Below are 23,885 nucleotides of genomic sequence, written 5' to 3'. Positions count from 1 at the left end.
CATTTCCACTACTACCGCAGGGGTCTGATTCGTGAGGGAGGTGCTGGGCGTGAGCGGGTCCAATTGGATAGCATCCAGTCTGGCTTTTACATCGGCTGTTTCTTGCCTAGAGGCAGCCACTTCAACTTGCATGGCCGCTAAAGCAGCCAGCACATCATCAAGTGTTGCCATGTCTGTTATCGACCGGGAGACAGTTAGTGTTATTAAGGTCGGATATTTTGTAACGCCCTGAACGTCTCAGGATCGTTTAACAGACACGACAATGAGGACGCAACCACTAGTGAAGGGTTAGTTGTTTTAATGAAGGCAAATATAATACAAAGAATAAACAAAAGTTATAGTCACTGGAATCCTCCAGGCTAAGTACGTTACCAGCCCACAGCACGGATGGTCCTAACCGTCCTCTGCATATACGCCGGTCCCGGCGTATGCCAACAGAGGGCAGAAATGAAATGGCCGACAATGCCAATCGGTAGGCTGTGAGGGGCACGAAGAGTGTTGGGGAGAATCGAGGAGTCAGGGAAACACCCAGCCGGGGTCTCTACCTGAAGGGAGCAGCCGCTCAACCTCTTCCTCAGACTGCACCGGGACGCGGAGTCACCTCCTGGTGATGCGTCACCGATACCCCAATCACAAGCAAGAAGACTGAACCGAGAGCAGCCGCTCGATCGATCCTGTGGACTTCCGAGTCTGTAACGCGGCAAACACCTCCTGGTGTGCGTTACAGCTGGCAGTCCCTGTGTCTCTGGTCGGGCTGGGAGTTACGACTCCAACCAGCAAAAGCGCCACTGCGCTTGGACTCAGCCGAGTCAAAAAGCGAAGCTCAATGGTTGACCGGTAGAGCTTCCGGGTCCTTCACAGGTGACGATGGGGCAAGACACGGCCCAGGGAGTAACGACTCGACCTACCTCCGTTCTTGCCTTACTGGAGCACCACTCCGGAACACTGCTCTTCACGAAGCAGGTACGTCGGTGTGAACACAATATCCGACAGCGTTGTACCTCCCGGTTCCTCCCTTTATAGGGCGTGTTTTCCTTGAGTTATGTAACAGCTCTCCTGTTTACATAAGGGCGTGTTTCCTTGAGTTATGTAACAGCTCTCCTGTTTACATAAGGGCGTGTTTCCCTTGTATGACAGGAATTCTTGACAGGTAGGTATTTGTATTAGTGGACTATACATCTGGTTCCTAAAACTATCATTCCGGGCAATGATGTTCAGTTTGTCACTGACAAAATGACAAATTTCTTGAATGACTTGTCCATTGAACATTGTTGCACTGCAATGGGCTTGTGGAGACAATTAATTATCTGGTCAGGGATTATGCACAGACAGCTGTGAAAACAAGAGGATCTCTCAGGAAGATGTTGAGAGAGAAAGTGTGATCACATCGCACCACTCCAAACAATGTTACGAAAATGTCTATAGGGTCGTGTGGCTGGATCCAAACTCAATCCCTTGTGGTTGGAATGGAAGAAGGAGAGGGTGAGGTTGGATGTAGGAAATCAGGTGGCGTACCAAAATAAATGCAAAGAGCGTTATGATGCCAAGCATGGTGCCATTCACAAAGTTTGAAAAGTTGGTAATTGTGTGTTTGTGAAAAAACATAGGTGGTTTTCCAAAGATGAATCCAAGTTTATGGGACCTTTCCTGATAACAGAGGTCAAAAAGAATGTGGTGGTTCTGGAGAATGGAGAGGTGTGGAGTATGTCACGTTTGGCGAAATGTCCATTGCAGGACAATCAGAAGCCCAGTGAACGAGTGCTATCAAGGCGCTGTGCAGATCCTGAGCATAGGTTATTGATGAGCTCAGCTCGTATGGATGCAGGGTCAAGAGGAGTCCTACCTTTCTGAAGGACTATGTTGTGAATTGATTCCTCTTTGGATAAAAATTATGATCCTTGCCTCTGCCTGTTAAAGTGTTTATTGGATTTTTACATTTCCCATTTCATCCCTGTAATTCTTATAACATATTATAGTAGTAATTGGTAGAATGTTGAGTCTCGCAATTTATCTTTGAGTTTATTTTGTTTGCTTTATTTTTCATATTGGTATTATGTACAGTTCTTATTTATTATTGGGGGCATGTGTTTTGGCCTATGTATGTATTTCACTATATGTCTCTTTAAAGTGATGTAACCCTTGGAGTGTTCAGGAATCACATGGAATGTCTTGCATGACGACTGGTATCCAGTTGGAGAGAAGGCTGCCAACTGTTGGTTGTGCTGTACATGGCAGATGTAATAAAGAGAGACTGACTTAATATCACAATGTGATGGAATCTCTTAACAAAATCAATAAAATCATGTACCAAAAAGGTGGTGTCCTTACTATATACATATATTAATTAACAAAATTTCACACTTTGTATATTACTAATTTGCACTTACAGCCTCACAGTGTTTCGGTGTACAAGAGCTGCAAGTTAAGAGATGTACCCTATCAGACTGTGTACCAAATTATATTGACTGGGTTTGGTATTAGGTATAATAATATTGTTTCAGCAACAAACGAGACCTCACTGCCCATATCAGTCTTGGCCAATTGTGGCACTACAGTCAGTTCCAAATATCTCTCTGCGTCCATCGTAGTGCGATAGATTCTGAATCTGGGTTTGAACTTTAAAATTTGAAGGAAAATCAGATGTAGAGGAATATTTATTTTTACAATGCGTTTTAAATTAAATTCGTACAAAAGAAATGCTCAATAAGGTTGCCTTTTTGCTGTGTGTTGTACTCAGAAAATATGATAACCAAATAGTTATTTTTAGGTCGAGCCTGGGCAGTGCATGCGCTGCTCTGTGAGCCATGCTGTAATGTACTCTGTGTCTTGTAGCCCCTCCTCTTTTTTCATTCATTCACGTTTGTGCCTTTTATAAATGCATGCTTCTGTTTGGTGAGCATGTCTAATTACTCCCGGCTTATGTTGTTTTAGATCCTCCCTGCGGACTGCCCTGCTACATGTGGTTTTACACCTTATTCAATTAATGTGTGTTTGTGCGCACTCCTTTTTAGGCCTCGTGTGGCGTGCCAGTGCATGCACTGCTCGCCTCGCGAGATTTATTGCAGATGAGTACTTTGTGAAAAGGGCTTGAAGCCCCGCCCCTTATTCCCATTGGCTCGCATCACCGTTTATGTTAAACGGTGGGCTGCCATTGGAAATAAGGTTTCTAGGGTGCCCCCTTTTCGCTTTTTTGCCCGGCCCATCTGGACTGGATTGCCTGCATTACGGCTGTCGTGACGAAGTTTCTTATCAGAAGCTTCCTCACGCTGCCTTGCACGCATCAGTACGGCTCTCTGATTGGGCCGGACAAAAAAGGAGACATGGCGTCGTGTGTTTATTTTTGTATCTCGCTTTCACTTTAAAGAAAGGTGCCGTGCCGCCATTGCCAATGCCCCTGTCCCGGCTGCGCACGTTGTCCTGCTTGTAAAAGCAGATTAACTTGCTCGCGCCGTAGAAATGACATAGTTAGTTATTTCAAGAGGTTGACCGATCGTAACCTTCCCGGCACTCAACAAGAACAAACAGGATACTGTTACCTTAGCCAAAACACTGGTGAATTACGGGACGAACTGACGAGGTTCCAAACTGCTTTCTAGAAATTTACACTACAAAAATATATGAATCAACCCTGCTGTTATTTCCTGTACCTTATATTTAGCCACAGGGGTTTGGAAATGAAAATATGTAAGCTGAAGACACCGTCTCGATTACTTTTTAGTGATAAAATTAGCACCCCTTTATTAGGGAAAAGAAGAAAAAAAAACGCCATAACTGGAGAGCAGCGGGTCCATGTGTCACTGACCCGCGGCATTATTGGTAGCTATGGCCATTCTTAAATCGCCGAATTATGTAAGACTCACAGGTCTCTGCAAATATTTTAAAATATCAAGCGCTCCTAGCTCTGTTTAAGTTTCAGGCCAGCAATTTTTTGGTGGTGAATCTTCAAAAAAGCCTTTTTACAGCAGGGACAAGCCACACACAACAGCAAGATGGGCTCGGTACCCCCACAGCAACCACAAGCCAGACACAACAGCAAGACGGGCTTTATAAGTGGCAGTGTCGTCAACAGCATATCGAGCAAATATTTTATTTTCCAAATTCATATTTGAGGAGCACAAACACAATAGGAACACGACCTAGAATCAACGTAAATATAGAGCTGATGACGTGATGATTTAATTTTCAAGACAGAGCAACAATTAAATGGGCCACGTCGTCTATTTGCTAGTTGTATGCTGCCTCGTTAAGGTCATTACAGTATCTGCTTCAGTGTTATTAGTGTTTCAGTAGACACAGCACAGCAGGAAAGGGGCGATGCATGGCGCCACGAAGTAGTCAAATGTACTTCGATCTGCTCCCCAGAATCAAAAGTAGTGATCTTGTGCAGGTGGGAAAGAAGGACCAGAGAAGTGCAGGAAAGCAGAAGCAAACATCTGCCTCAGTTCAGAAGAAAAGTGAACAAGGAAGTGGTTTAAACGGGGCACATGGTACACAGAGAAAAGATCCCCTGAGGTACAAAGAGCAGCCAAGGGAGGAAACCCGTGCATTACAAGGAATTCAGCATGGGGAAACAGACACTCAGGGCCAGAATGGAGAACCAAATCAGAGTTGCCAAAAACGATAAAGCCAGTCCTGCTCCCTGCTTGACCTTGTGCAACCTCTCTCTTCCCATCGATTCATCCTTCAAGCCTCTCTCTCCTTCTCTCTTCTTCCTTTCTGATTGCTTTCTCTCTACCTTCCCCCTCGCTCCCGCTCTCTCTATATCTCTCTCTCGGGCCCCCTGTGCCTTTTGCAATTATTCTGGAGGAGCTGAGGAAAGTGACAGAGGCACTATGGGCTAGGCTATTACAGATGGGTTGCACTTTTCCTGTTTGCGCCACTTTTCACCTTTAAGCAGGTGCGCCGGGTGTCAATAGGGAAGTGCGCTTTTCTTCAGAACTGAGGCGGAAGTTTGCTTCTGCTTTCCTGGATGTCCAACTCAATGGTCATCATTTTATCGCCTAGAAAGGATAACAAGCATTGAAAATGCAATAGGTCTCGGCTTTTATTAAGTTAAAGCCATTTGCTTTGCTATACAATACCATTAGCAAAGCAAATGGCTTTAACTTAATCAAAGGCGAGACCTATTGCATTTTCAATGCTTGTTGATTTGGCGATGACTTGGGTACAAGCATGCTGCATGCACAATACCCACCTTACGGACTGCGTCGATGGCTTGTGTAATAGCATGCTGCACGCACGGCGGCCCCCTTATGCACTGTAGCTTTTATTTTCCTCCAAGGATCTTTTAATGAATGCTGCAAGCACAGTGCCTAACTGACGGACTGTGGCTTTTTCTTACCCAAAGCATCTTTTAATGAATGCTGCATGCAAGGCGCCTGCCTTACGGACTCCTGCTTTTTTTTTTACCCTGAGGATCTTTCAATTATAATAAGCACAATTGCTTTGTACAGCAACAGCTGCAGAGTTGGGAGCAGTTTTTAGGTCTCGCGCCTAGCGTTGCAGTAAGCAGCACTGCTCGCGCAGCGCGAGACCTCTTGTACGGGGTTCTGAAAGCTGAACACACGCTCGTGCGTGTGGGTTTGCTTTCTGGCGCTGCCATTGGCTTTAGCGTGCTTTTTAAGAAAAAATGCAGCACGCAATTGGGCAAAGGCGGGCGCATGTCCCGCCTTTGCTCCGCCCATTCCCGTCAGTGTCTGTTACGCGCATCAGCGCGGCACAGACAACAGGCTCCCTCGCCCCCGCTCCTCTGTGGTGCGCACGCACCACTGGTTTCGATTCCCGCACCGCTCCTCTGTGGTAAGCGCGCACCACTGGTTTTACAGGGCTTTCTCCTGCCTGCTGTTGGACACGCTCTCCTGTACTGCACGCCAAGCTTGTTTATGTTTGGGAGGGCATGGGGGGCTTGATGAGGGGCATAGCATAGTGCCTCTTAGATGGTTCTCGGCAGCAGGCCTCCCCCTCCAAGGCTCCGCCCCCTCCTCACACGGTGAAGTGATTTTGTAAGTTAGCAGGTATGCAGGATGCTGAATATAGAATGTTGAACATCGATTGGGATTTATTTACAGCTTGACCGCTACTGTAACACGAGCTACATATGCAAAATAATACTCCGGGTGGGCGCTATAATACTCAGGAGGCCCGTATTTTGGTGTGTGGGCCCTGGCTTGTCGGTTCACTGCTGTCCACCACCCAACCCTGTCAGCGCCCTTTTATTGTTGGTCTGTTGCTGATTTTATTAACGCCAGAAGACCCCAGGTTTTCTGCCCTATCATTCTACCTTCTCCTATTAGCTGGGAAAGTAAAATTGTGCATTTGACATTGAAGGATTGGAGATTTGTAGTGGTGCAGCCCAGCTAGGCTTTCTGTGTGTAGAGGGATCATAAGTGAAGTACACGAGGAGTCTTTGAGCTCACTGACCGGTTACAGTCTGAGGCAGTATTTGGAGATTATATGAACCTGCAAATCCCGCTTCTGTGTGTATTTCTAAAAACTTTGTAAATCAGGTCTCCTGCTTGGATAATAAAATTGCCATTCTTGAATAATTAACCGGAAGAAAGAAAACAATCCATCAATCTGTGTGTGGTGGCACTGCATATCTTTTGAGGGAATTGACTTTCCCACAGGACAAAATGATTACTCTGCAGACTTTACAGAGCCATCATGCGATCCACTGCTTTCCTCTGTAATCATTTCAATAAAAGTCTAAATAAGTGTGGTTAAATTCAGAATCTGGGTCAGTGGGTTATTGACAGCACTCCTGCCTCCGGGAACATGCCGTCAAATGTGTTCACTTTGAGGAAATTAACTACACTAAATGCACAGAGAGACAGGCCAGAAACACGATCAGTGAGCACTTCACTAGATGAGAGTCCTACTCTGGATATCTGAATGGGGGTGAAGTGACACACTGGCCCAAATACTCCTGCAACCCTCACACTTGCTGCTGAGGTTGTGCCTTAACACACCAGCGCAGCCTCGCGCACTGGCATACATCTCATGCCCTGTTGCACCAGCTCAAGTCTCGCGCCCTCTTGCACCTTGTGTACGTCACATGCCCTCACGCACGTGGCCTCCGGCTGGTAGTTGTGACCCCGGCAGGTGGCTCCTGTCAGAAGCGCTTGTGAACGGAAAGGACACGCGCGCGCCTTGGAGCTGTGCGGCTCGGGGGTAGAAAACGCCTCTTTTAGAAGTGAGCTAATTCTCGAGGGAGGGAGAGACGGTGCGGGGGCGCCGCAGCAGCCGTCCATCGCTGGCCCAGTTTGTACGAGGTGCATGTACAGGCGTGGCCCTGCTCTGTTCCATGGCTCGGCTTTGTTGAGCCTGGGCCTGGGCTGCTGGACTCCTCTGACCCCTACACCCCCACCAAGCCCTGCTCTGCTGTGTGTTTGGGGCGAGCCAGCACTGCAGCTGACGTCCCCCCAGCCCTCCCATCATGGACACCACCTGAGTCAACGTGCACGCTAGCCCAACTCTCGTGGAAACCCCTCCATGTATTTCCTTTTGCACAAAGTGTTGGGACCTCGGTTTGCAGGTACACACAGGTATTCACTATTTTCATAAGGGCCGTCCACCCTGCCAAGATGTTGGGCCCCACTGAAATATGCTGAACATGTCCCGTGTAATTTTCACACACTGGGACACCTTCAGCAGCGCCTGCACCTTGTCGGCTTTCATTCCGAGCAGCAATGTTGAGGCAGGTTGTTTTTTTTTTCATTTTCACCCCTAGCTGGGTGAAAGGCCAGGGTCGAAGATAAGGAGCCATCAGGCCTTCTTTTGTCCCAATATGATCCTGGCTGGGTGTGGTCTGGAGCCATACACTTAGATGCAAATGTACCAGAATAGAAACAAAGGCCCACAGCTTATCACTTCACAGGTACTAAACAGAGGCATGCTTTTGACTTTGTCCAGCCCCTGTTTATAAGAGATGCATGCACTGTAAGAATGTCAGCTGTATTGGTCCATCCCAATATTTACACAAATAATTTATTGTTCACTATTTTATTTCTTTTATAGCGCAATTCATCCCAATGCAGGGTGTCGGAGCACTTTATGCAACGTACACATACATTGACGATAAACTATGTAGTCGTGTAAATTAATTTACAAGATGAGTTACATAAGACAGGGTGATATGGTGTTGGAATCACATGTTCTTCATAGCTCACTGTGCTATATTAGAAGGATTACTTACAATTTATGAACTGTAAGTAACAAAAGGAACTCTGTTGAAAGCAGTAACCCACTTACCCATCTATATAAAATAAAAATCTGTCATCGGCATGTTACATAATGTGCATTGCAAGAGACATTGATGTTCTATACCACTCTGATTCAAACCTGAAACTAGACACAGATCTCTCCAGCAAAAGTGCTAACCTCCAGAGTTAATATTATTCCCTGAGATATAGCGGTGGCACAACGATCTCTGCAGCAGGTGCCTTAACCCCATAAGATATTTTAAAATGCAGACTTTACAGCCAATTAAGCAGAACACATCTACTGCCATGTTTCTCCTTGTCGCAGATTTCTTTGTGGCAGTTAATAAAACATATTAATATATTTTTTTTTGGGTTGTCATTGTCCACTGTAAACTGTGGCTGTTCATTGGCCAAAAGGCTTAGTCCCGTCTTAGTACCGCCTTGCCTCATTTTGTAAACTCCAATGGCCACATCCCCTGTTATGTGCGTTGTTACTTGGTAGGCTTTAATCACAGCCTCCGAGCTCTATTTTCTCAAATGGCTTTGTACTGCCTGCTGTTGCAGCAGGACACGCACTCTCCACACGCTTTTGATTTATTTTTATAGCCCGGGCGCCGAATGCATTTGCAACGCAACAAGTCTCGTATTTGCAAGAGTTTAACCTATTGGCATTGTAAATGACAATGCCTTTTATTTATCTGTTTTAAAAACAACACATAAATAAAAGGCATTGGCATTTACAGTGCTACTAGTGTGGAAGAGGTGTGGTGCCGTGGCCAGGGCGACTGACTCTGGAATCTGGGTATCACGGTTCGATCCCCAGCGACAGAGGCAGATTAGATCAGCACCATGTGACTCTGGGCAATAGCTTTCTTAATCTTCCCGAAGGCCCCCAGCGCCTAGAGACCCTTACAGGTGATTATTCGTGCTTTACAAATGTGGATTATTATTACTAGCTCAAAATCTCTGAAGAGAGCAGTAAAAATGTAAACAAGCATTTGCAATGCAATAGGTCTCGCATTATTAAAGTTTGAGCTATTGGCATTGCTAAATAATACAACACCAATAGCTTGAACTTTAATAACGCGAGACCTATTGCATTGCAAATGCTTGCTCGTTTCAGCTTTTCAACGGAGGCATTGTTTTACGGTTCTGTAAACTGCGCTTACATTTTCTACCCAGGTTTTCATAATAATCAGTAGGTTTGCTTTGTACAGTAATAGCATGCCCAGTTGGGTGCCCTTTTGAGTTTTTGCCTATTTGTGTACAATAACAGCTTCACAGTTGGGAGCAAGCAGTTTTGTGTTACTACTTTTAAACTGTGGCATAATTTTCCGGTTTGGGAAGCCGCGGGTACATTTTCTCTCTTGGATCTTTTCATAATAGTCAGTAGGATCGCTTCGTACAGTATTGGTGCATTGGTGATAATTATTAAACTCAGTCTGCTGTGTAACTGGCTCGGGATTTTAAAGGTTAACAAGGATGTTACCATTCCATAATGGCTGCCAAATTTGTCACAGCATGCATCTATTAGGCAAACTGGTCCGTCTTTTGTTTCAGTTCCCTCCTAATGTAGACTTCCTCCAAGGTCTACAGTTCCATCTCCCTTTCATTTTCATCCTTACTCTAGCATCCTTTCTGTTTCCATTGTCTTTCACTTCTTTGGTAGGTAAACGACATTGTCAATTACAACGCCAATACCTCTAACTCTCACAAATGCGAGACCAATTTGCTTTGCAAAACTTGTTTTACGGTTTCTTCCGACATGCAACTTTTGCAACAAACGTGAATGTACGAATATTTCAAGATGGCCGCTACCTTTACTTACGTGAGTATTGTATTCCGAAATTGACACTTGTCTCTTAGGTCGTGGAAGTACGCCTGACAACCATCTTGCAGGGAAATGGGTTTTATCTTTAACAGAACTAGAACAATATCGTTAAGAAAGCACATCTTTTTATGTTATTTTAATACAATGATTACACTTATAGTTTTTCAAAATAATTGCAGCAAAAATGAATAATGAGGTGTGCTTAACTTCCCGTATTTCTTACCACTATTTATCTTTATTTCTCAAGGGAAAGTTTCTTTAAAACGTTTCAATATTTAGATGTTCTTGTTGATTTCATGTTAAGAAATTGCATAGGCCGAAGGACAGCAGCTGCATCGTATTGGCAGGCACACAGTTGAAGATGGCCACTACGTCATAGTAGCTCTGACACCTCGTAGAGAAACCACGTCCGCGGCCATATTCCGCGCTCTGATTGGCGGGTTAAGTGACAGCTCAGTCTCAACGGCGAACCTAAATGGTTACAAGCCCTGCCCATTAGTCTGAGTTCGGGGCGAACTGCGGCGCCACAGGGAGGATGGAGACTTCGGCTGCTTGGTTCGTGGCCTTGTAGCGGGTGTTCGGCACAACGCGGACGAGAGGAAAGAAGAGCCTGTCATGAAGGTGAGGGCCGCGGGTCGCGAATGCAGGCTGCGCCCTTCCCTCCATGTGGGCGGTGGCAGGGCGGGGTTCCTGACCTCTTCTAAGGATGGGGGCGGGTTCTGAGGGACATGCAGAGGACTCATCCATTAAAACACATCTGTTATCCCTGCTGCACGTCAAGCTGCAGGGGGAGCGTTGCGGGCTGTACCTGCTGACTCGTTTGTGTGCGGTAGACGGATGTAAACAGGACTCCTTTTATTTGCTCTTAGTAGACTTGGCTTCGAGGGTGTCTGAGCCCTAACAGTACCATTGGTGAGAGCTGTCTCGTTAGGTCTCTCACGTTATTACCTTGTTGATTTGTATTGTGTCTGCATTCATATAGTGCTTGCTACCCCTGACTAGGCGCCGAAGCGCTTTTTCGGCAAGTGGCACTCTACTCTGGAACCCAAAATGATTAGTGGTGAATTAGTATAGTGAAAATATGAAATTAATTTGACCGGTGGTGTACAAATGGTTATCATGGAGGCAGAGACAAGCCCATTTCATCTCGTGCTGTACAGCTGCACCAAGGTTTAACACGATGAACCACATAGTGCAGAATGCTTTTACCATAACAAGAACTGACTGAAAAATTAAATGTTATTTGTGCATCTGTTTCCTTTAAAAGTAATTTAGCGAGATTTAACTTACACTAGAAGTGACCTTGTATTTTCAGCATTTCAATAAATTGTATTGTAATTTAATTTATATAGCACTTACTACCCTTGACGAGGCGATGAAGCTTTCTTTTCGGTTAGCAGCACGCTACTCCGGAACCCATAAAGGATTAGTCGGTGTATTAGTATAGTGAAAATATGAAAGTAATTTGAGTGGTGGACATGTTAGTTATTTGGATTGAGAAGGATAGTGGAAAGATGGAAGAGGGAAAGAGGTTTGTATTTATATAGCGCTTGCTACCTTTGATGGGGTGTTGAAACGCTTTTTCAGCAAGTAGCATGCTACTTCGGAACCCATAAAGGATTAGTGGTGAATTAGTGTAGTGAAATATTAAAGTAATTTGAGTGGTGGATATGTTAGTCAGTTATTTGGATTGAGAAGGAGAGCGAAGGGGTAGAAGAAGTAAAAAGGTTTGCATGTATATAGCGCTTACTACTCCTGATGAGGTGTTGAAGTGCTTCTTCAGCGAGCAGCATGCTACTCCTAGTTCATAAATGGCGGGGAAGCGGCGTCTTTAGCTGTTTTTTACTCCTTTTTTTGTCTTGGCATAAACGGACCAGTCCTGTTGATAAAATACTAGGTATGTGGCAAAACCACAATTGGCAAATGTTTGTGACATGTTTACTTTCGCATACTCAATCCACTATTGCTGGATATATACCTCTCCCTATATTGTTTGTGCCAGCACTGTTTGTCTGTCATTACTGCACAGATGAGACATTGTTGGGCCACATTGTGGCTTATTTTCAATCCTGTGAAAGTGCCCGACTGCGATGAGTGAACAACATTCTTAATGTATAAATGAATGAATGAAAATATTTATTGCGCAATCTCATAAAATCATTAAATTTTTTCCAAACAGTACAATCAGTGTTAAAAAGAAATGAGTAAACAGGAACATAATGCAATGCTTTCGTACAATTCGTTCATTTAAAATATGGAGTTAATGATAAGAAACATGCATATTGAATAGTACCATGACCCCTTCCAACGGGTGCTTTTGTTTAAATAAAGGTCATCAGCCAGCGTCTAGTCGACCGTGTGCAAGGACATGGGTTGAGGAATGGGTTCTTCCTCATGGGGCTGTGCACAGTGTCGCAACATGCCAAAGGCTAAGTCTCTGATACAAATAATATTATAAAACATCTTAAGGACTTTCCTAAAACCTTTCATATCAAACAAACATTATAAAAACACCAGAGTCAACAATTTTAAGTGAAGGGCAGGAAAAGCTGAATTCTGATTAGGGATGTGTAAGTGCTCTGGATAAGATGAAGCTTGTATTCAGTGCTTTACATGGGGGGGAAAAAATAAGTGCAGGTACTCATTAAAATGAGCTATGAGGACAAGACACTTCTACTATGAAGTATTTGTCAGGTTCCTCCGTTCCGATGTCCCCAGGGTTGTGTTGATGCTCTAAAGTGGCCCACCTCTGGACAGCCCCAAGTCCGGCTGATAAATGAACACGGACTGTTGAGGTAATCGAGCGGGGGAAGGAAAGGGGGGGGACAGCAGGGAGGGAGATCTGAAAAACAGGTAAAAAACAAATACCAGGTGAGACCTCTATCGCTATAAGCCAGTTAGAACTGTTAACTTGATAACCATCAGTTACCAACAATGACGCACCCCCTCACCTGGAAAGCAAAAAAAGGTACGGCTTAATTTATAGGGAAGAGCCAGAGGCAGTGTCAAGAGGCTTCAGGTAACTAATGCAAAACAAAGGGGACAAAACCACACATATTGGAACAGTACTTCAATAAGAAGAACACAGGAAACACGATATGCCACAGCCTTTTCATGTGTCTATACCCACTTGCAATTACGTTATTCTCTTGCTCAGCATATGGCACCCCCCTTCTTATTGAGGCTCTCTCCTATGCCTAATGCAAGAAACACAAACAAAGAAACAATGAGGACCGGCTGCAAACTCGCTCTTTCTACACGTCTTGCATATGCCAGTATTTGCAGGATTTAAGCATCCGTTATTCCATTCAAAAGACTGCACAGCACATGATGGCTAGTCTCTATTGTTTCACAAGGCAGCGACTGAAAGGTATGGAACTTCACATCCTGTATCGCATGGTCATAGAAACTCAAGCCACAATGGTAGTGACATGATTGAAACACATGCACACGCCCTCAGGAGGGGAATGATGAGGCCTTAGTGTAAGCACCGCTCCTCTGCATGAGACCCGCCGGTCTCTCCAACAGAGGCGCGACGAGCTCGAGAGTCTTGTGGCCCCGGGAAACACCCTAACCCTTTCTGTTCGGGAATTCTTCGGGTCTTGGCTCTCGGCCCGCAGAAGAGCCGAGGGAACTTCCCGCTAAGATACGCCTCACCTCGGTGCTTGGTAGTCCCTGAGAATGTTCGCCACCCTCGCGCTGTATTACTCCTGAAATCTCCTTTCTCCAACAGCGATGCTCCTCGCCGGCGTACTCCGGAAGAATTATCGGCTCCGAGGGAGTCGCCCTTTCCCCTTTTACGTCTGCGATGGGCGTTGCGCGAGTCACGTGATACGTCTCTCGCAGCGCCCGCCGGGACTTGTAGTCTTTTGTCCGAACGCGGCCTGTCTTCCGCGTTTACTGTACGTGGCAGGCGGTGTGCTGACCCGCTGATCCTACCAGTATTAATATTGCCCTTGATAGTAGTCTTTTAATTCCCCATATGTGCAGATTCCCTCGGCACATGTGGCACAAAACATATATAGTAATTAACCGCTAGTATGATGTTGACCTTCAGAAATATGTATTCAGTCCATTGGAAGGGAAAGGTTAGACTTGATAATCCTATTGATGCCTCAGGAGATTCAGTGCCAATTTGCCAGGTTTAGAACTGCACATAATAATCAGCAGAATCTTGATGATGATTTCTATCCACTAGTATGTGAACTTGGATTCGCTCTGTGTTATGTGGTCCAGTAGTGTATGATCTGGGGCCAGTGAGTGGTTGATTTTGGCCCAAAAGTGTCTGAAAATGGCTCAGTACTGTGTGATCTTGACCCATGCAGTGTTGTCCAAGCTAGTAACCAGTGGACATTTCTCAAAACAGCTTGGTTTTTAAGCCTTGCTTATCTGATTCTGAGCCATTGCTGTGATTTAGGCCAGCAATAATACTTAACCCCCAATCTTGTGCCAGTGAAGTAGGGTCTTAACTCAGCCCTGTCTGATCTTGGCTCAGTCATTTTAGATCTTTGCTCATTGCTTTGTTTTGCACAGAGGACGTAATGAAAAGATCAGGATGAGCTGATGAAGACCACCATTTCTTTCCTAATTTCATGCTTGCAAAACCTCATGCGGGGAAGTTAAAATTATATTTCAACCTTTCAATGCTAACTTCAGTCTGATAACAGCTAAGATTAAAATACAGTTTTTGCAATGTTTGTCTCTAAAACTATTCAGTATTCCTAATATGTTGTCAGGGATGGAGTAGGATGTGTAATGTGAGTGGTCCTGGTCCTTCCACCAATCTTGCCCTACCATAGAACGAGATTGAGGGTGTAGCTGCAGGAGAGCAGTTTCAATGCACACACTCACCCATCCCTACTTTCTCAACTTTTTCTGTTTAACCAGGCAACATCAGTTCATACCTGTGAAGTCCCAGCCACCCACTCCCTTCAGCCCCACAATTTTCAAGTTGTTGTCACTTTAAGGGCGTATTCTAATTTACCCTAGCACGAAAGGGGCATATTCATGAGGCCCGTTGTTTGTATATGGACTGGCCACACCAGCCCTGCCAAAGGATGCTTGGAACAAATGTGATAGCTTTTGCAAGGTACACACTGTGATCACTGTGTGTGATATTAGACCAGGACAGTGTTGTAGGCCAGTGTTATGTGATCCGACCACTGTGGTATAATGATTATTGATAGCACAGTATGTGAATTTATGCCATTGCTATATACTGGAAAAGAGCTGTGTAATTTGTATGCACTTTGTGATACCAGGCCTAATTTTTTGTGACACTGTCACAACGTTGAGTGATCTTGCCTACCACTTTCTATATAGGTGGACTGGGCTAACACTGTATATTGAGATAAGTGCTACTAATGCACCAACATTATGTTAAGGGAAGCTGTTTTAAGTTATAAGCACAATCTGAAGATTTTATCTTATCTTATTCTTTTCGAATGTTGTATGGGTAGGTGGTAGAATATTGCTATTGTTCCATCTTATAGTGAGTCTAAAAAGCAAAAGCAAAAGTTTTCTTATCTAATCATTTTTATGAGTATTAATTTTAATTCTGTATTTGTTGATCTCCGTTGAAGTCAGGATCAAATAAAAAATGTACTGATTACTGATAAAGGGAATTAAGTAGAAATCTTATTAAATGTTTTACCAGCTTTACGGAGAAGTAGAGTGGATTGCACCTGATGTAGAGACATGTGTATCTTGAATTATTATTATTTTATTTTTTTACAGAGTTTTATATAGCGCAAACTTGACCCGATTCGGGTATCGCTTTACATAGCACCAGCCGCATTACATGAGGACACATCAATTTTTATTAGGCACGGGGAGATTACGTGATTTGCCCAGAATCACAGGATGTTCAGCGTCATTGCCGAGTCTCGAACCCAGTTCCCCAGGACCGAGGTCTACCGCCCTAGCCGTTAGGCCAACTCCTCTCCCCTATCTTCAACACAAGACAGAAAGACTTTCCACAGTTTGCCAGATGTAGTGGTTGTATTAATGATTGTTATGACGTTGCAGTGCAACTGGCATAATACTGATTTGTTTAATTAATTTAACTGAAAGTGCCCCTAGTTCTCTTCTCTGGTTGCTGCATTTGAAAACGCCTGAAGAGGCCCATACTGGATGTAGCTGCACGCTGTAAATAAGGTGTGGTAGGGATGCTTTCTAAGGGCCAGCCTTTCTTTACAAGATGAAATGGGAAAAACGTCCTATGTTAACAAACAGTGGTGTGAATATCTGCTGGGAATAGGCCCAAATCACTGTTCATGCTGCTAGGCCACCGGCCCCACAGGGTTATTAATCAGTGTGCCCCTGGAAACAGACTGAAATAACAGTGACTTCAATATTAGTTGTATGTACCAAAACACATGAGAAATGTACTATTAATAAAATAGGTTATCTTGTTTATACAAAGTCAATCATATTTTAATATTTCCTGCTTTTGTAATATTTGCAGCTTCTTAATGCCATACTCTTATATGGTTGGATGTGGCCGAATAGTTGTATATTCTTGAGTGTGCACTCACAGAAACGAGCAGCAATGCACACACAAAGCATTCCAAGAATGTCCTTTAAAATACCTCCTGAGTGTCTGGATTCTCTCCATCTTTAATTCGCTATTCTCACACACACAAACATGCTCACACAAGCAGACAAACACCCACATACAAGCAGACATTCACACAAAAGACTAAGGTGGGATAAAGGTCATTTAACACTCCTTATCTCCGGCGGCTTTCTTAATTGCTGCTATCATTGGGATGCCTGGATTCCAGTATGTTCACAAATGCACACAATAGCGTGAATGTGATTGACAGCACAGGGCCTGAATGGACCCTGCTCTGTCAAACACGGCGTGATTGTGAATACCGGACATTATGCAAATGAGACCTGCTGAATATTTTAGAGGTGTGCTCCTCTTGGGCTAAAGAGGCGCTTTGGCTGTCAGACAGCCTCGTGCTGGTGAGCACTAGCAACAATGAGCCTACCTTTGATGAGTACCGGTCCTCTCCTTGGCAGCAGAGAAGTGCTGGTACTCAGAGCGATAAAAATAAGAAGTGCCGTTACTCAGTAGCTGTGAGTAATGGCCCATTTAAAGCACTGCTTATATTGAACTACATCTTAAAGACTTTCCTAAAATGTTTCCTATCGTGTGGGCATTGTGGAATCACCAAGGTGAACAGTTTAGAATGAAAAGAAGGAGCAGCAGGAATCTAGTTAAAATTGTGTAAGTGTGCTGGATAGGGTGCAGATTCAGCCTGCATCTGAGCATGATGTTCGGGAGTGTCTTCCTGGTCATTTAATTTGTAGTTAGACACTGGAATTGGCCATGCAATGAGTCATTGGGAAATAAAAATCAGTAATTTGAACCAGAGAGGAAGTATATCGGCGACCAATTTAAAAAGTATGCAAATCAACAGTTAAAGTGCTAATTCTATGTGCGACAAGGCAAAATGAAGGCCACAGCTTACCTTAGAGCAGTGTGCAAATTAGCAGGGTAAAGTGAAAGGTCTCCCTAATGCAATTATACAAAATCAGCAGTAACCGGTTGACCCCTGATACCGCTAGTACAGAGAACAAAGTAGGAGTTTTTACAGGGAACCTTTGTATCAATTATACATAAAAAAAAAAAAAAGGCTGGAATCAGCATTTGTAGTCAACCAAAATGGGCACCCTAGGGACCAACTTAGAGTAATGTGCAAATAAACATTGCAAAGTGCAAAGTCTGTGTTCTACACCACAATATGTATGGCAGAGTCTTCCAAGTGACTTAGGCAAATGTTTAGCTTTTGTCTTTGTCTCCTTGCCACTTGGATTTGTTCAGCAAGTGAACAGCGCAAAGTCTGTGCAACACCAAGATATGGATGCCACAGTCTTTCAAGTAACTTAGGCAGGTGTTTTGCTTTTATCTTTGTTGTCACCTTGCTGCATGGCATCACTCAGCTGTGTTCTTGCCTCCAACATACATTTTCCAAATTTGGACTGATCCGAAGGGGCGGTGCTGCAGAATAGAACTGATACTGCTTCTATGCATGTCCGTGCCCCTGTGGACAGAAAAATTGGTCTTTGTAATTTCTGTTGTGGCTGTAGCAAAGTTGGGCAACAGCATATGAAATGCAGCAGGGACTCCTTGCTATAGTTGCATAGTCTGCATCCAACTACGTGAGAGCGGTTGTCAATCCTGATTTAGCTTTTTTATCTACAGGGCCTGGCTCAGATATGGCTGTATATTGTGGGCCTCGTCAGTGGCTTAACGAACCTTGAGGGGGGCCCCCCTGCAAGGTAAGTGGAGGGGGCCCCCTCTGAGCTCAATCAGGAGCTCTCCGGCTGGAGTACTCTGCTGAGGGAGCTCCCTTGAGCTTGGGGCCACCCCTGCACGGCGGGGGCTGCGGGGGCCTGTGTTATGCCCCTGTGCCTCGTAGGATGCAATAAGGGCTGACTGCTCCTTTTTACACTCATATCTGGCAATATCTGCTTCCCACGATAGCTGGTGGATTTATTTGATTATTGCACTCTATATGGTCATTTAGTTTATACCATCTGTTGTCCAGATTTTGATTGCCAAATGTAGAGTCTCCACCAGATGGCTGTTTCAGTGGGTTATTCTTTGCTGTGTAGACTGGTTTAAGCACCTCTTTCATGGATCTTACTGAAGCATTCAGGACCCAGAAATAATATTTCGCATGGATTCCCAGGCATTCGTATTTTTGCTGTGTAAGGCTAAAGTCCAGACGAATCGGACTGTTGCGCGTCTATTCTGGTAGTGGAAAATGCGCTTATAGCCCGACACTGGGCTTTCTCCAATAAAGCATGGCTTTGGTTTGGAAATAGTAGTTGTGTTTAGTCTGCTGTAGAAAGTCATTTTGCTTTAATGACTCTCCTGATTGCTGCAGCTGTTGGGCTGCATAGCTTCCCATGCAGTTTACACAGGGCATATACTGTCGCTTGGGCTTTTGTTTTCATCCTATGTTGATATACAGTGGACTTCTCTGCGTCACTGAACCATGCCCCTAACTACTAGACTCCTTCTGTGCTCTGAAAGTTTATTAAAGCTACTCCAGTGAAGTGTTTACTTAGAAACTTCGTGAACTGAAAGACAAACCCTCATTATTTATGTTTCAGGATTAGTTTGGCAGTAAGCATGTGTAGGCCAGTTATTTACGCGGCAGTTCAACATTTGATCTCTTCTAAACATTTTACATTTTGACTGGCACAGCAATTGAAAACATTAAAGGAAGTTATTTACCCATGAAACTGTACAATTCAGCCCAGATTTAATCAATGCATGGATATCAATTTAACAACTGGAATGTATCATTTCACTAAAAGTGCAGCAGAGCCACAATTATTTCGTCCTTCTTGGGCTTTTTTTGTGGAGGACAGGATAGAGGCCGCAGCTTACTTGCATATCTTACACTGCCCTCTCCCTGTTCCAGAAGGTTGGCATGCTTCAGCTTCCAAAATCAGGTCGGACATTCTACAATAGCGTGGGTGCTGACATGGTAAAAGTAGAGACTTGAACGTCTCCTATAGCCAGCCCACCACAAAGTCCAGTAAGGTGTTTAAGTAAGGAGGGAGGGGTTAATAGAGCACAGTGCCCTTCTTAGACCTGCATATCTCCTACCAAATCTGTCATAGGCACTTAGATGTTTGTGTGTGTGCGCCCAAAAGGGGGTGGTGATGGACGGAGCATCAGAACCAATCAAACACTCACACCCAGTCAACAGATCTGGGTTTGATCCATCACCGTTCTTTAGCCCACTCTGCCACCCCAGTTCAGACATGGCCATATGCAAATCAGTCTGACCCTGTGCCTCATGGGAACAATCCAGCCCGAACTGCCAAGCCATGCCTTCACTGGACCGGAAACAAGCTTCCTAGGACCGGTTTCTGGCATTTCAGCCGTCTCCAGCCAGGCTTGCTTGAATCCAGTGGCAAAGTGAGCAAGGGACTCACGTCTGAGCATACCCTGCCAACTTGTGTGTGTGCGCCCACCATAGTAGAATCGGTGAGGTGAAGTAGCTGCACAAGAGCTTTCTTTAGCCTTATAGGGAAAAGAGGAGTGTTAACCTGAACAGAAAATGGGCAGTGAGGGTTTGCAATGTTTAGGAAGTAGGTCAGGAATAGCGACGGGTCCCGTTCTAGAGGGCGAGCCAGGCCCTCTCAAAGGATCCCCGGCCCACCCAAGGCCATTCACAAGTGGACAGCCACCCTTTTGGTCCTGCCATGGCCTCTAGCTGTCTAATTATTTAAGGTATAATTAGCAAAGACGAAGTTGTTGCAGGTGTGGAACCAGCAGGCATAGAAGCTACTGATTTGATGCACAAATGAACAGTAGAGCTATCCAGCGGCACCCCCACTCTATTGTAAAGACAAACTCCTCTCACAAGCTACTTAAATTACAAAATCGGACTTAGCAGAAATAATCCGGAACGGATTTTACCTTCCCAAGGAAATGAAATTATGTTCATAGAATTAAAGCATATGCACTTAGAAGTGGTTTGGTTTATTATCTTACTGCATTGAGGCAGTTTCTAACTTGCTGCATAGTCCTAAAAATAAGTTAAATAAAAAAGTACTTGTTTTTTTGTATATAGTTAGAAATTCCAGAAGTAGAGCTTTTATAAGTGGTATACGATTAACAGATGTCAATATTACCTATTTCTTGGCACTTTATTTACCCACTCAAGAATGAAAGGCAGACTTGACGATTTTGTATAGCACTATTATGTGTTTAATTTCAGTGCCTTTGAGATACAATTTTTAAGCATTATAGTCTGTACCCATAATAAAATAAATCCTGATCAATTAGGTGAGTGAACATAGAATGCAGTAATGTTTCTATGTCTGCTTAGTGAAGGATATGCGCATGAAATATTTATGATCTGTTGACTCAGTACATGCTAAGTTGAATCCAGATAATGTGATGCTGGTGGACTCTGTTCCAATGTACATGTGCTTTTGTGAATGTACATTCATTAGTCTAAACATACATTCTTTGGTGCAATTGAGCGATTGTAGGTTCAGATGTATGTTGTTGGTTCAAACATAACATTAGTTAGAATGAACATACAATAAAAAAAAATTGCTAGCGTTCGCACCAAGAATTTTCAATTCCGTTAAGGACACGGATGCAAGGATTATTGCTTCTCTTTCTTTTACTACAAATTTTCAGCAGCCAATGAAAAACGTTCAAACATAAAATAAACTACATTTTCCATGATGCTATGCACCTCAACCACCAGTCACAGTCTCTCCTTCGGTATAAGAGCACTCCTTAACATATCGCAAGCCTCTTTCTTTGATCTTCCTTTTGCTCCAAACCTGAAAATAAAAGGAACCAGTAATATGCGTGTAAAAACACCCAATATATAAGGGCGGGTAACACATAACAGCCATCAATAATGACATAATGGGCAGGATAATTCTCGCCTCCGTGTCCTTAATAGAATTTAAAATTCTTGGCGCGAATGCTAGCAAATATTTTATTCTAATACAGGACCGGTGGCTTGGATTATTGCTAGTTTAACTCTGATCAGAAACCCCAGAAGTAATATTGCCTCCAGGTTTATAATAAAACTGCTTAAAAGTAGATTCAGAAGACCAATCCGCTGATGAGCACCAAATACTTTCGTATCTATACCGGATTCTGCCATGACATCTCAGCCATCTAGCAATTGTGGCTGACGTGATAGGCTTGAAATGCTTTTGTAAAGGAATCTATACTCTTGAACAACCCTCCGGCTGCACCGGATGGGTGCATTCTTCATACACCTTTAGACATTGAACTACGCATACTTTCTCATTAGAAGATAACACATTATGCTCCGAGGCATAGTAGACATCTCGCCTCACGTTGTTCTGGCGTTTCTTTGTTGAACTGTCTTCTGCTTATCTTGCACATGTCATTTGCTTAATATTGCACATCAGAGTTTTAAAGCCCCCTGACTTGCACTTTAAAAATTACTGAATACTTTTTACATTCTGCTCCTCAATTTGTATTTTAACCTGCCTTTGCTGTGTATTGTTGTTTTACTCACTTCCTGGTCCCTCGCTGTGCCGCCCAGAGCCGCCATCTTGGGGCTGGGGCGCTCTAGCCTCGCGCACACGGGACGATTATTTAATGCGCGCCGGATGGTCCCGGAGGCAAGCCCGTCTGCGCCCGTCCGCGTCCCGGAGGCGTCCAGCGCCAGCCATGCTGTCCATTCCCCTCGCCTTGTGGTTAGCCCGGCAACATATAGCCGGCGTGATCTCCTTGTACTCAGACCTGCTATCTGTACTCCTAATACAGATTGGGATGTGAGTTGTAATCGGCCTTTATTGTGCTCTAAGTGCAATTTTCTACTTTGCCAAGCCCCAAGAACTAGATACTCTCACGTTAGAGGGACGATGAGTTCTAAAGCCCAGCCTATTGTAAAAGCTGGCTTGATTAATTGTCGTTCGTTAGTCAAACACTATCAGGACATCTTTGATCTTATCTTGGACTTTCATTTTGATCTCTTGTTTGTTACTGAAACTTGGTTGACTGACTCTTCCAATCCGATAGTGCAGATGGCTATCTCGGCAGGTTATTCAATCTGTCGTGCTGACCGCTTGGGTGGTGGTGGGGGGGGGGGGGGTGGCCATTATTTACAGAAATGTCTGGGAGATGACACTGGGCAACAAGATCTCGTTAGCTCAGAGTGAACTCCTCGACTTCAAAATCGTCTTCTCGGCCCATTCTACACTAGCGGGTACCCTAGTTTACAGGCCACCTAGCTATACTGGCCCTTTTCTTGGTGATCTCGGAGAGTTGCTTGTTTCCCGTGCTCTACGCTTCTCACAATATCTTTTCTTGGGTGATTGTAATATTCATCTCGACCAACGGGACTTGAGTGATTCTAAAGCCTTTTTAGAGGCGCTTGATCTTGCTCCGCTTACCCAATGGGTCAGCTCTCCGACCCATGGCGGTGGTCATATCCTGGACCCTATCTGCTCTAACTTCCCCATCTCGCTAGACAACCCTCGTCCTGTCTCCTGGTCCGATCATTTTCTTTCCTGCTTCACTTGGTCCGTGAGCGATGGGTCTTCTGATCAGCAGGCCTATTCCTGTCCTTCAACAGCTAAAATCGACCCTCTCGCATTTGGCCTCTGCCTAGACAAATCTAGGGTTACTCTCCCTTGTGACCTGAAAGGAGCTCTCGCATGCTTTCTGGGTTGGATTGGACGGGCTGTGGACAACTTATCTCCCCTGCCTTGTCGTCAGCGCCATAGGGATTCCCCCTCTCAACCTTGGTTCACCCCCCAATTTGAAGCTGCTTAAACGGCAATGTAAAAAGCTGGAACGCAGTTGGCGCACCGGCTTTTGTCCAATAGCCAAGAGGACGCTTAGAGATACTCAGAAGATTTACTATTCGACCATACGTGAAGCGAAAAGTCTCTACTACACTAAACGGATTGTGTGTGCTAGCAACAACTCCAAAGAAATCTTTACTATTCAGAGTTTTATGGCTCCAGCAGCGATGGCTACTAAACTGCCAGTGTCTGCTTCCTGGTGCGAAAAGCTCTGTGACTTCTTTGTTGCTAAAATTCGGTCCATTCAGGCAACATTTGCTTCCAATAGTGGGCCTCCGGTTGTTAGCCCTCCTCCGGTGGTGCTATTTTTTGACTTTTCCCCGGTAGTGCTCTCTGACTCCCTGAAACTATTGCAATCCTTAAAGTCAGGTTCCCCGTCTGACCCTTGCTCGGCCAGGCTTCTGGCTGCTATTGCTGAGACAATTAATCCTGAGGTTAACACTCTTGTTAATCTGTCCCTTACTGAGGCGGTTGTCCCACGGGAATGGAAAGAAGCTAAAATCATCCCG

General features: G+C 44.5%; 1 protein-coding gene across 8 annotated transcripts in view; it reads left to right on the top strand.

Moving 5' to 3' along the window:
* Positions 1-10,487: 10,487 nt before the first annotated feature.
* RNF34 (ring finger protein 34) overlaps positions 10,488-23,885 on the top strand; it is a 258,236-nt gene continuing 244,838 nt past the window's right edge. For 5 of the 8 annotated variants that reach the window (XM_085635199.1, XM_085635198.1, XM_085635191.1 and 2 more), the window contains exon 1: positions 10,510-10,653. In XM_085635199.1, the coding sequence (XP_085491325.1) occupies positions 10,648-10,653 (6 nt within the window). In that variant the 5' untranslated portion in view covers positions 10,510-10,647. Of the gene's footprint in view, positions 10,654-10,787; positions 10,945-23,885 lie in introns of those variants that run through there. The other 3 variants (XM_085635192.1, XM_085635193.1, XM_085635194.1) reach the window with 3 other exon arrangements.

The sequence above is a fragment of the Triturus cristatus genome, chromosome 11 (assembly GCF_964204655.1).
Source record: "Triturus cristatus chromosome 11, aTriCri1.1, whole genome shotgun sequence".
Taxonomy (NCBI): domain Eukaryota; kingdom Metazoa; phylum Chordata; class Amphibia; order Caudata; family Salamandridae; genus Triturus; species Triturus cristatus.
Note: the sequence above shows the minus strand (reverse complement) of the source record. Positions and strands in the feature narration are given on the sequence as shown.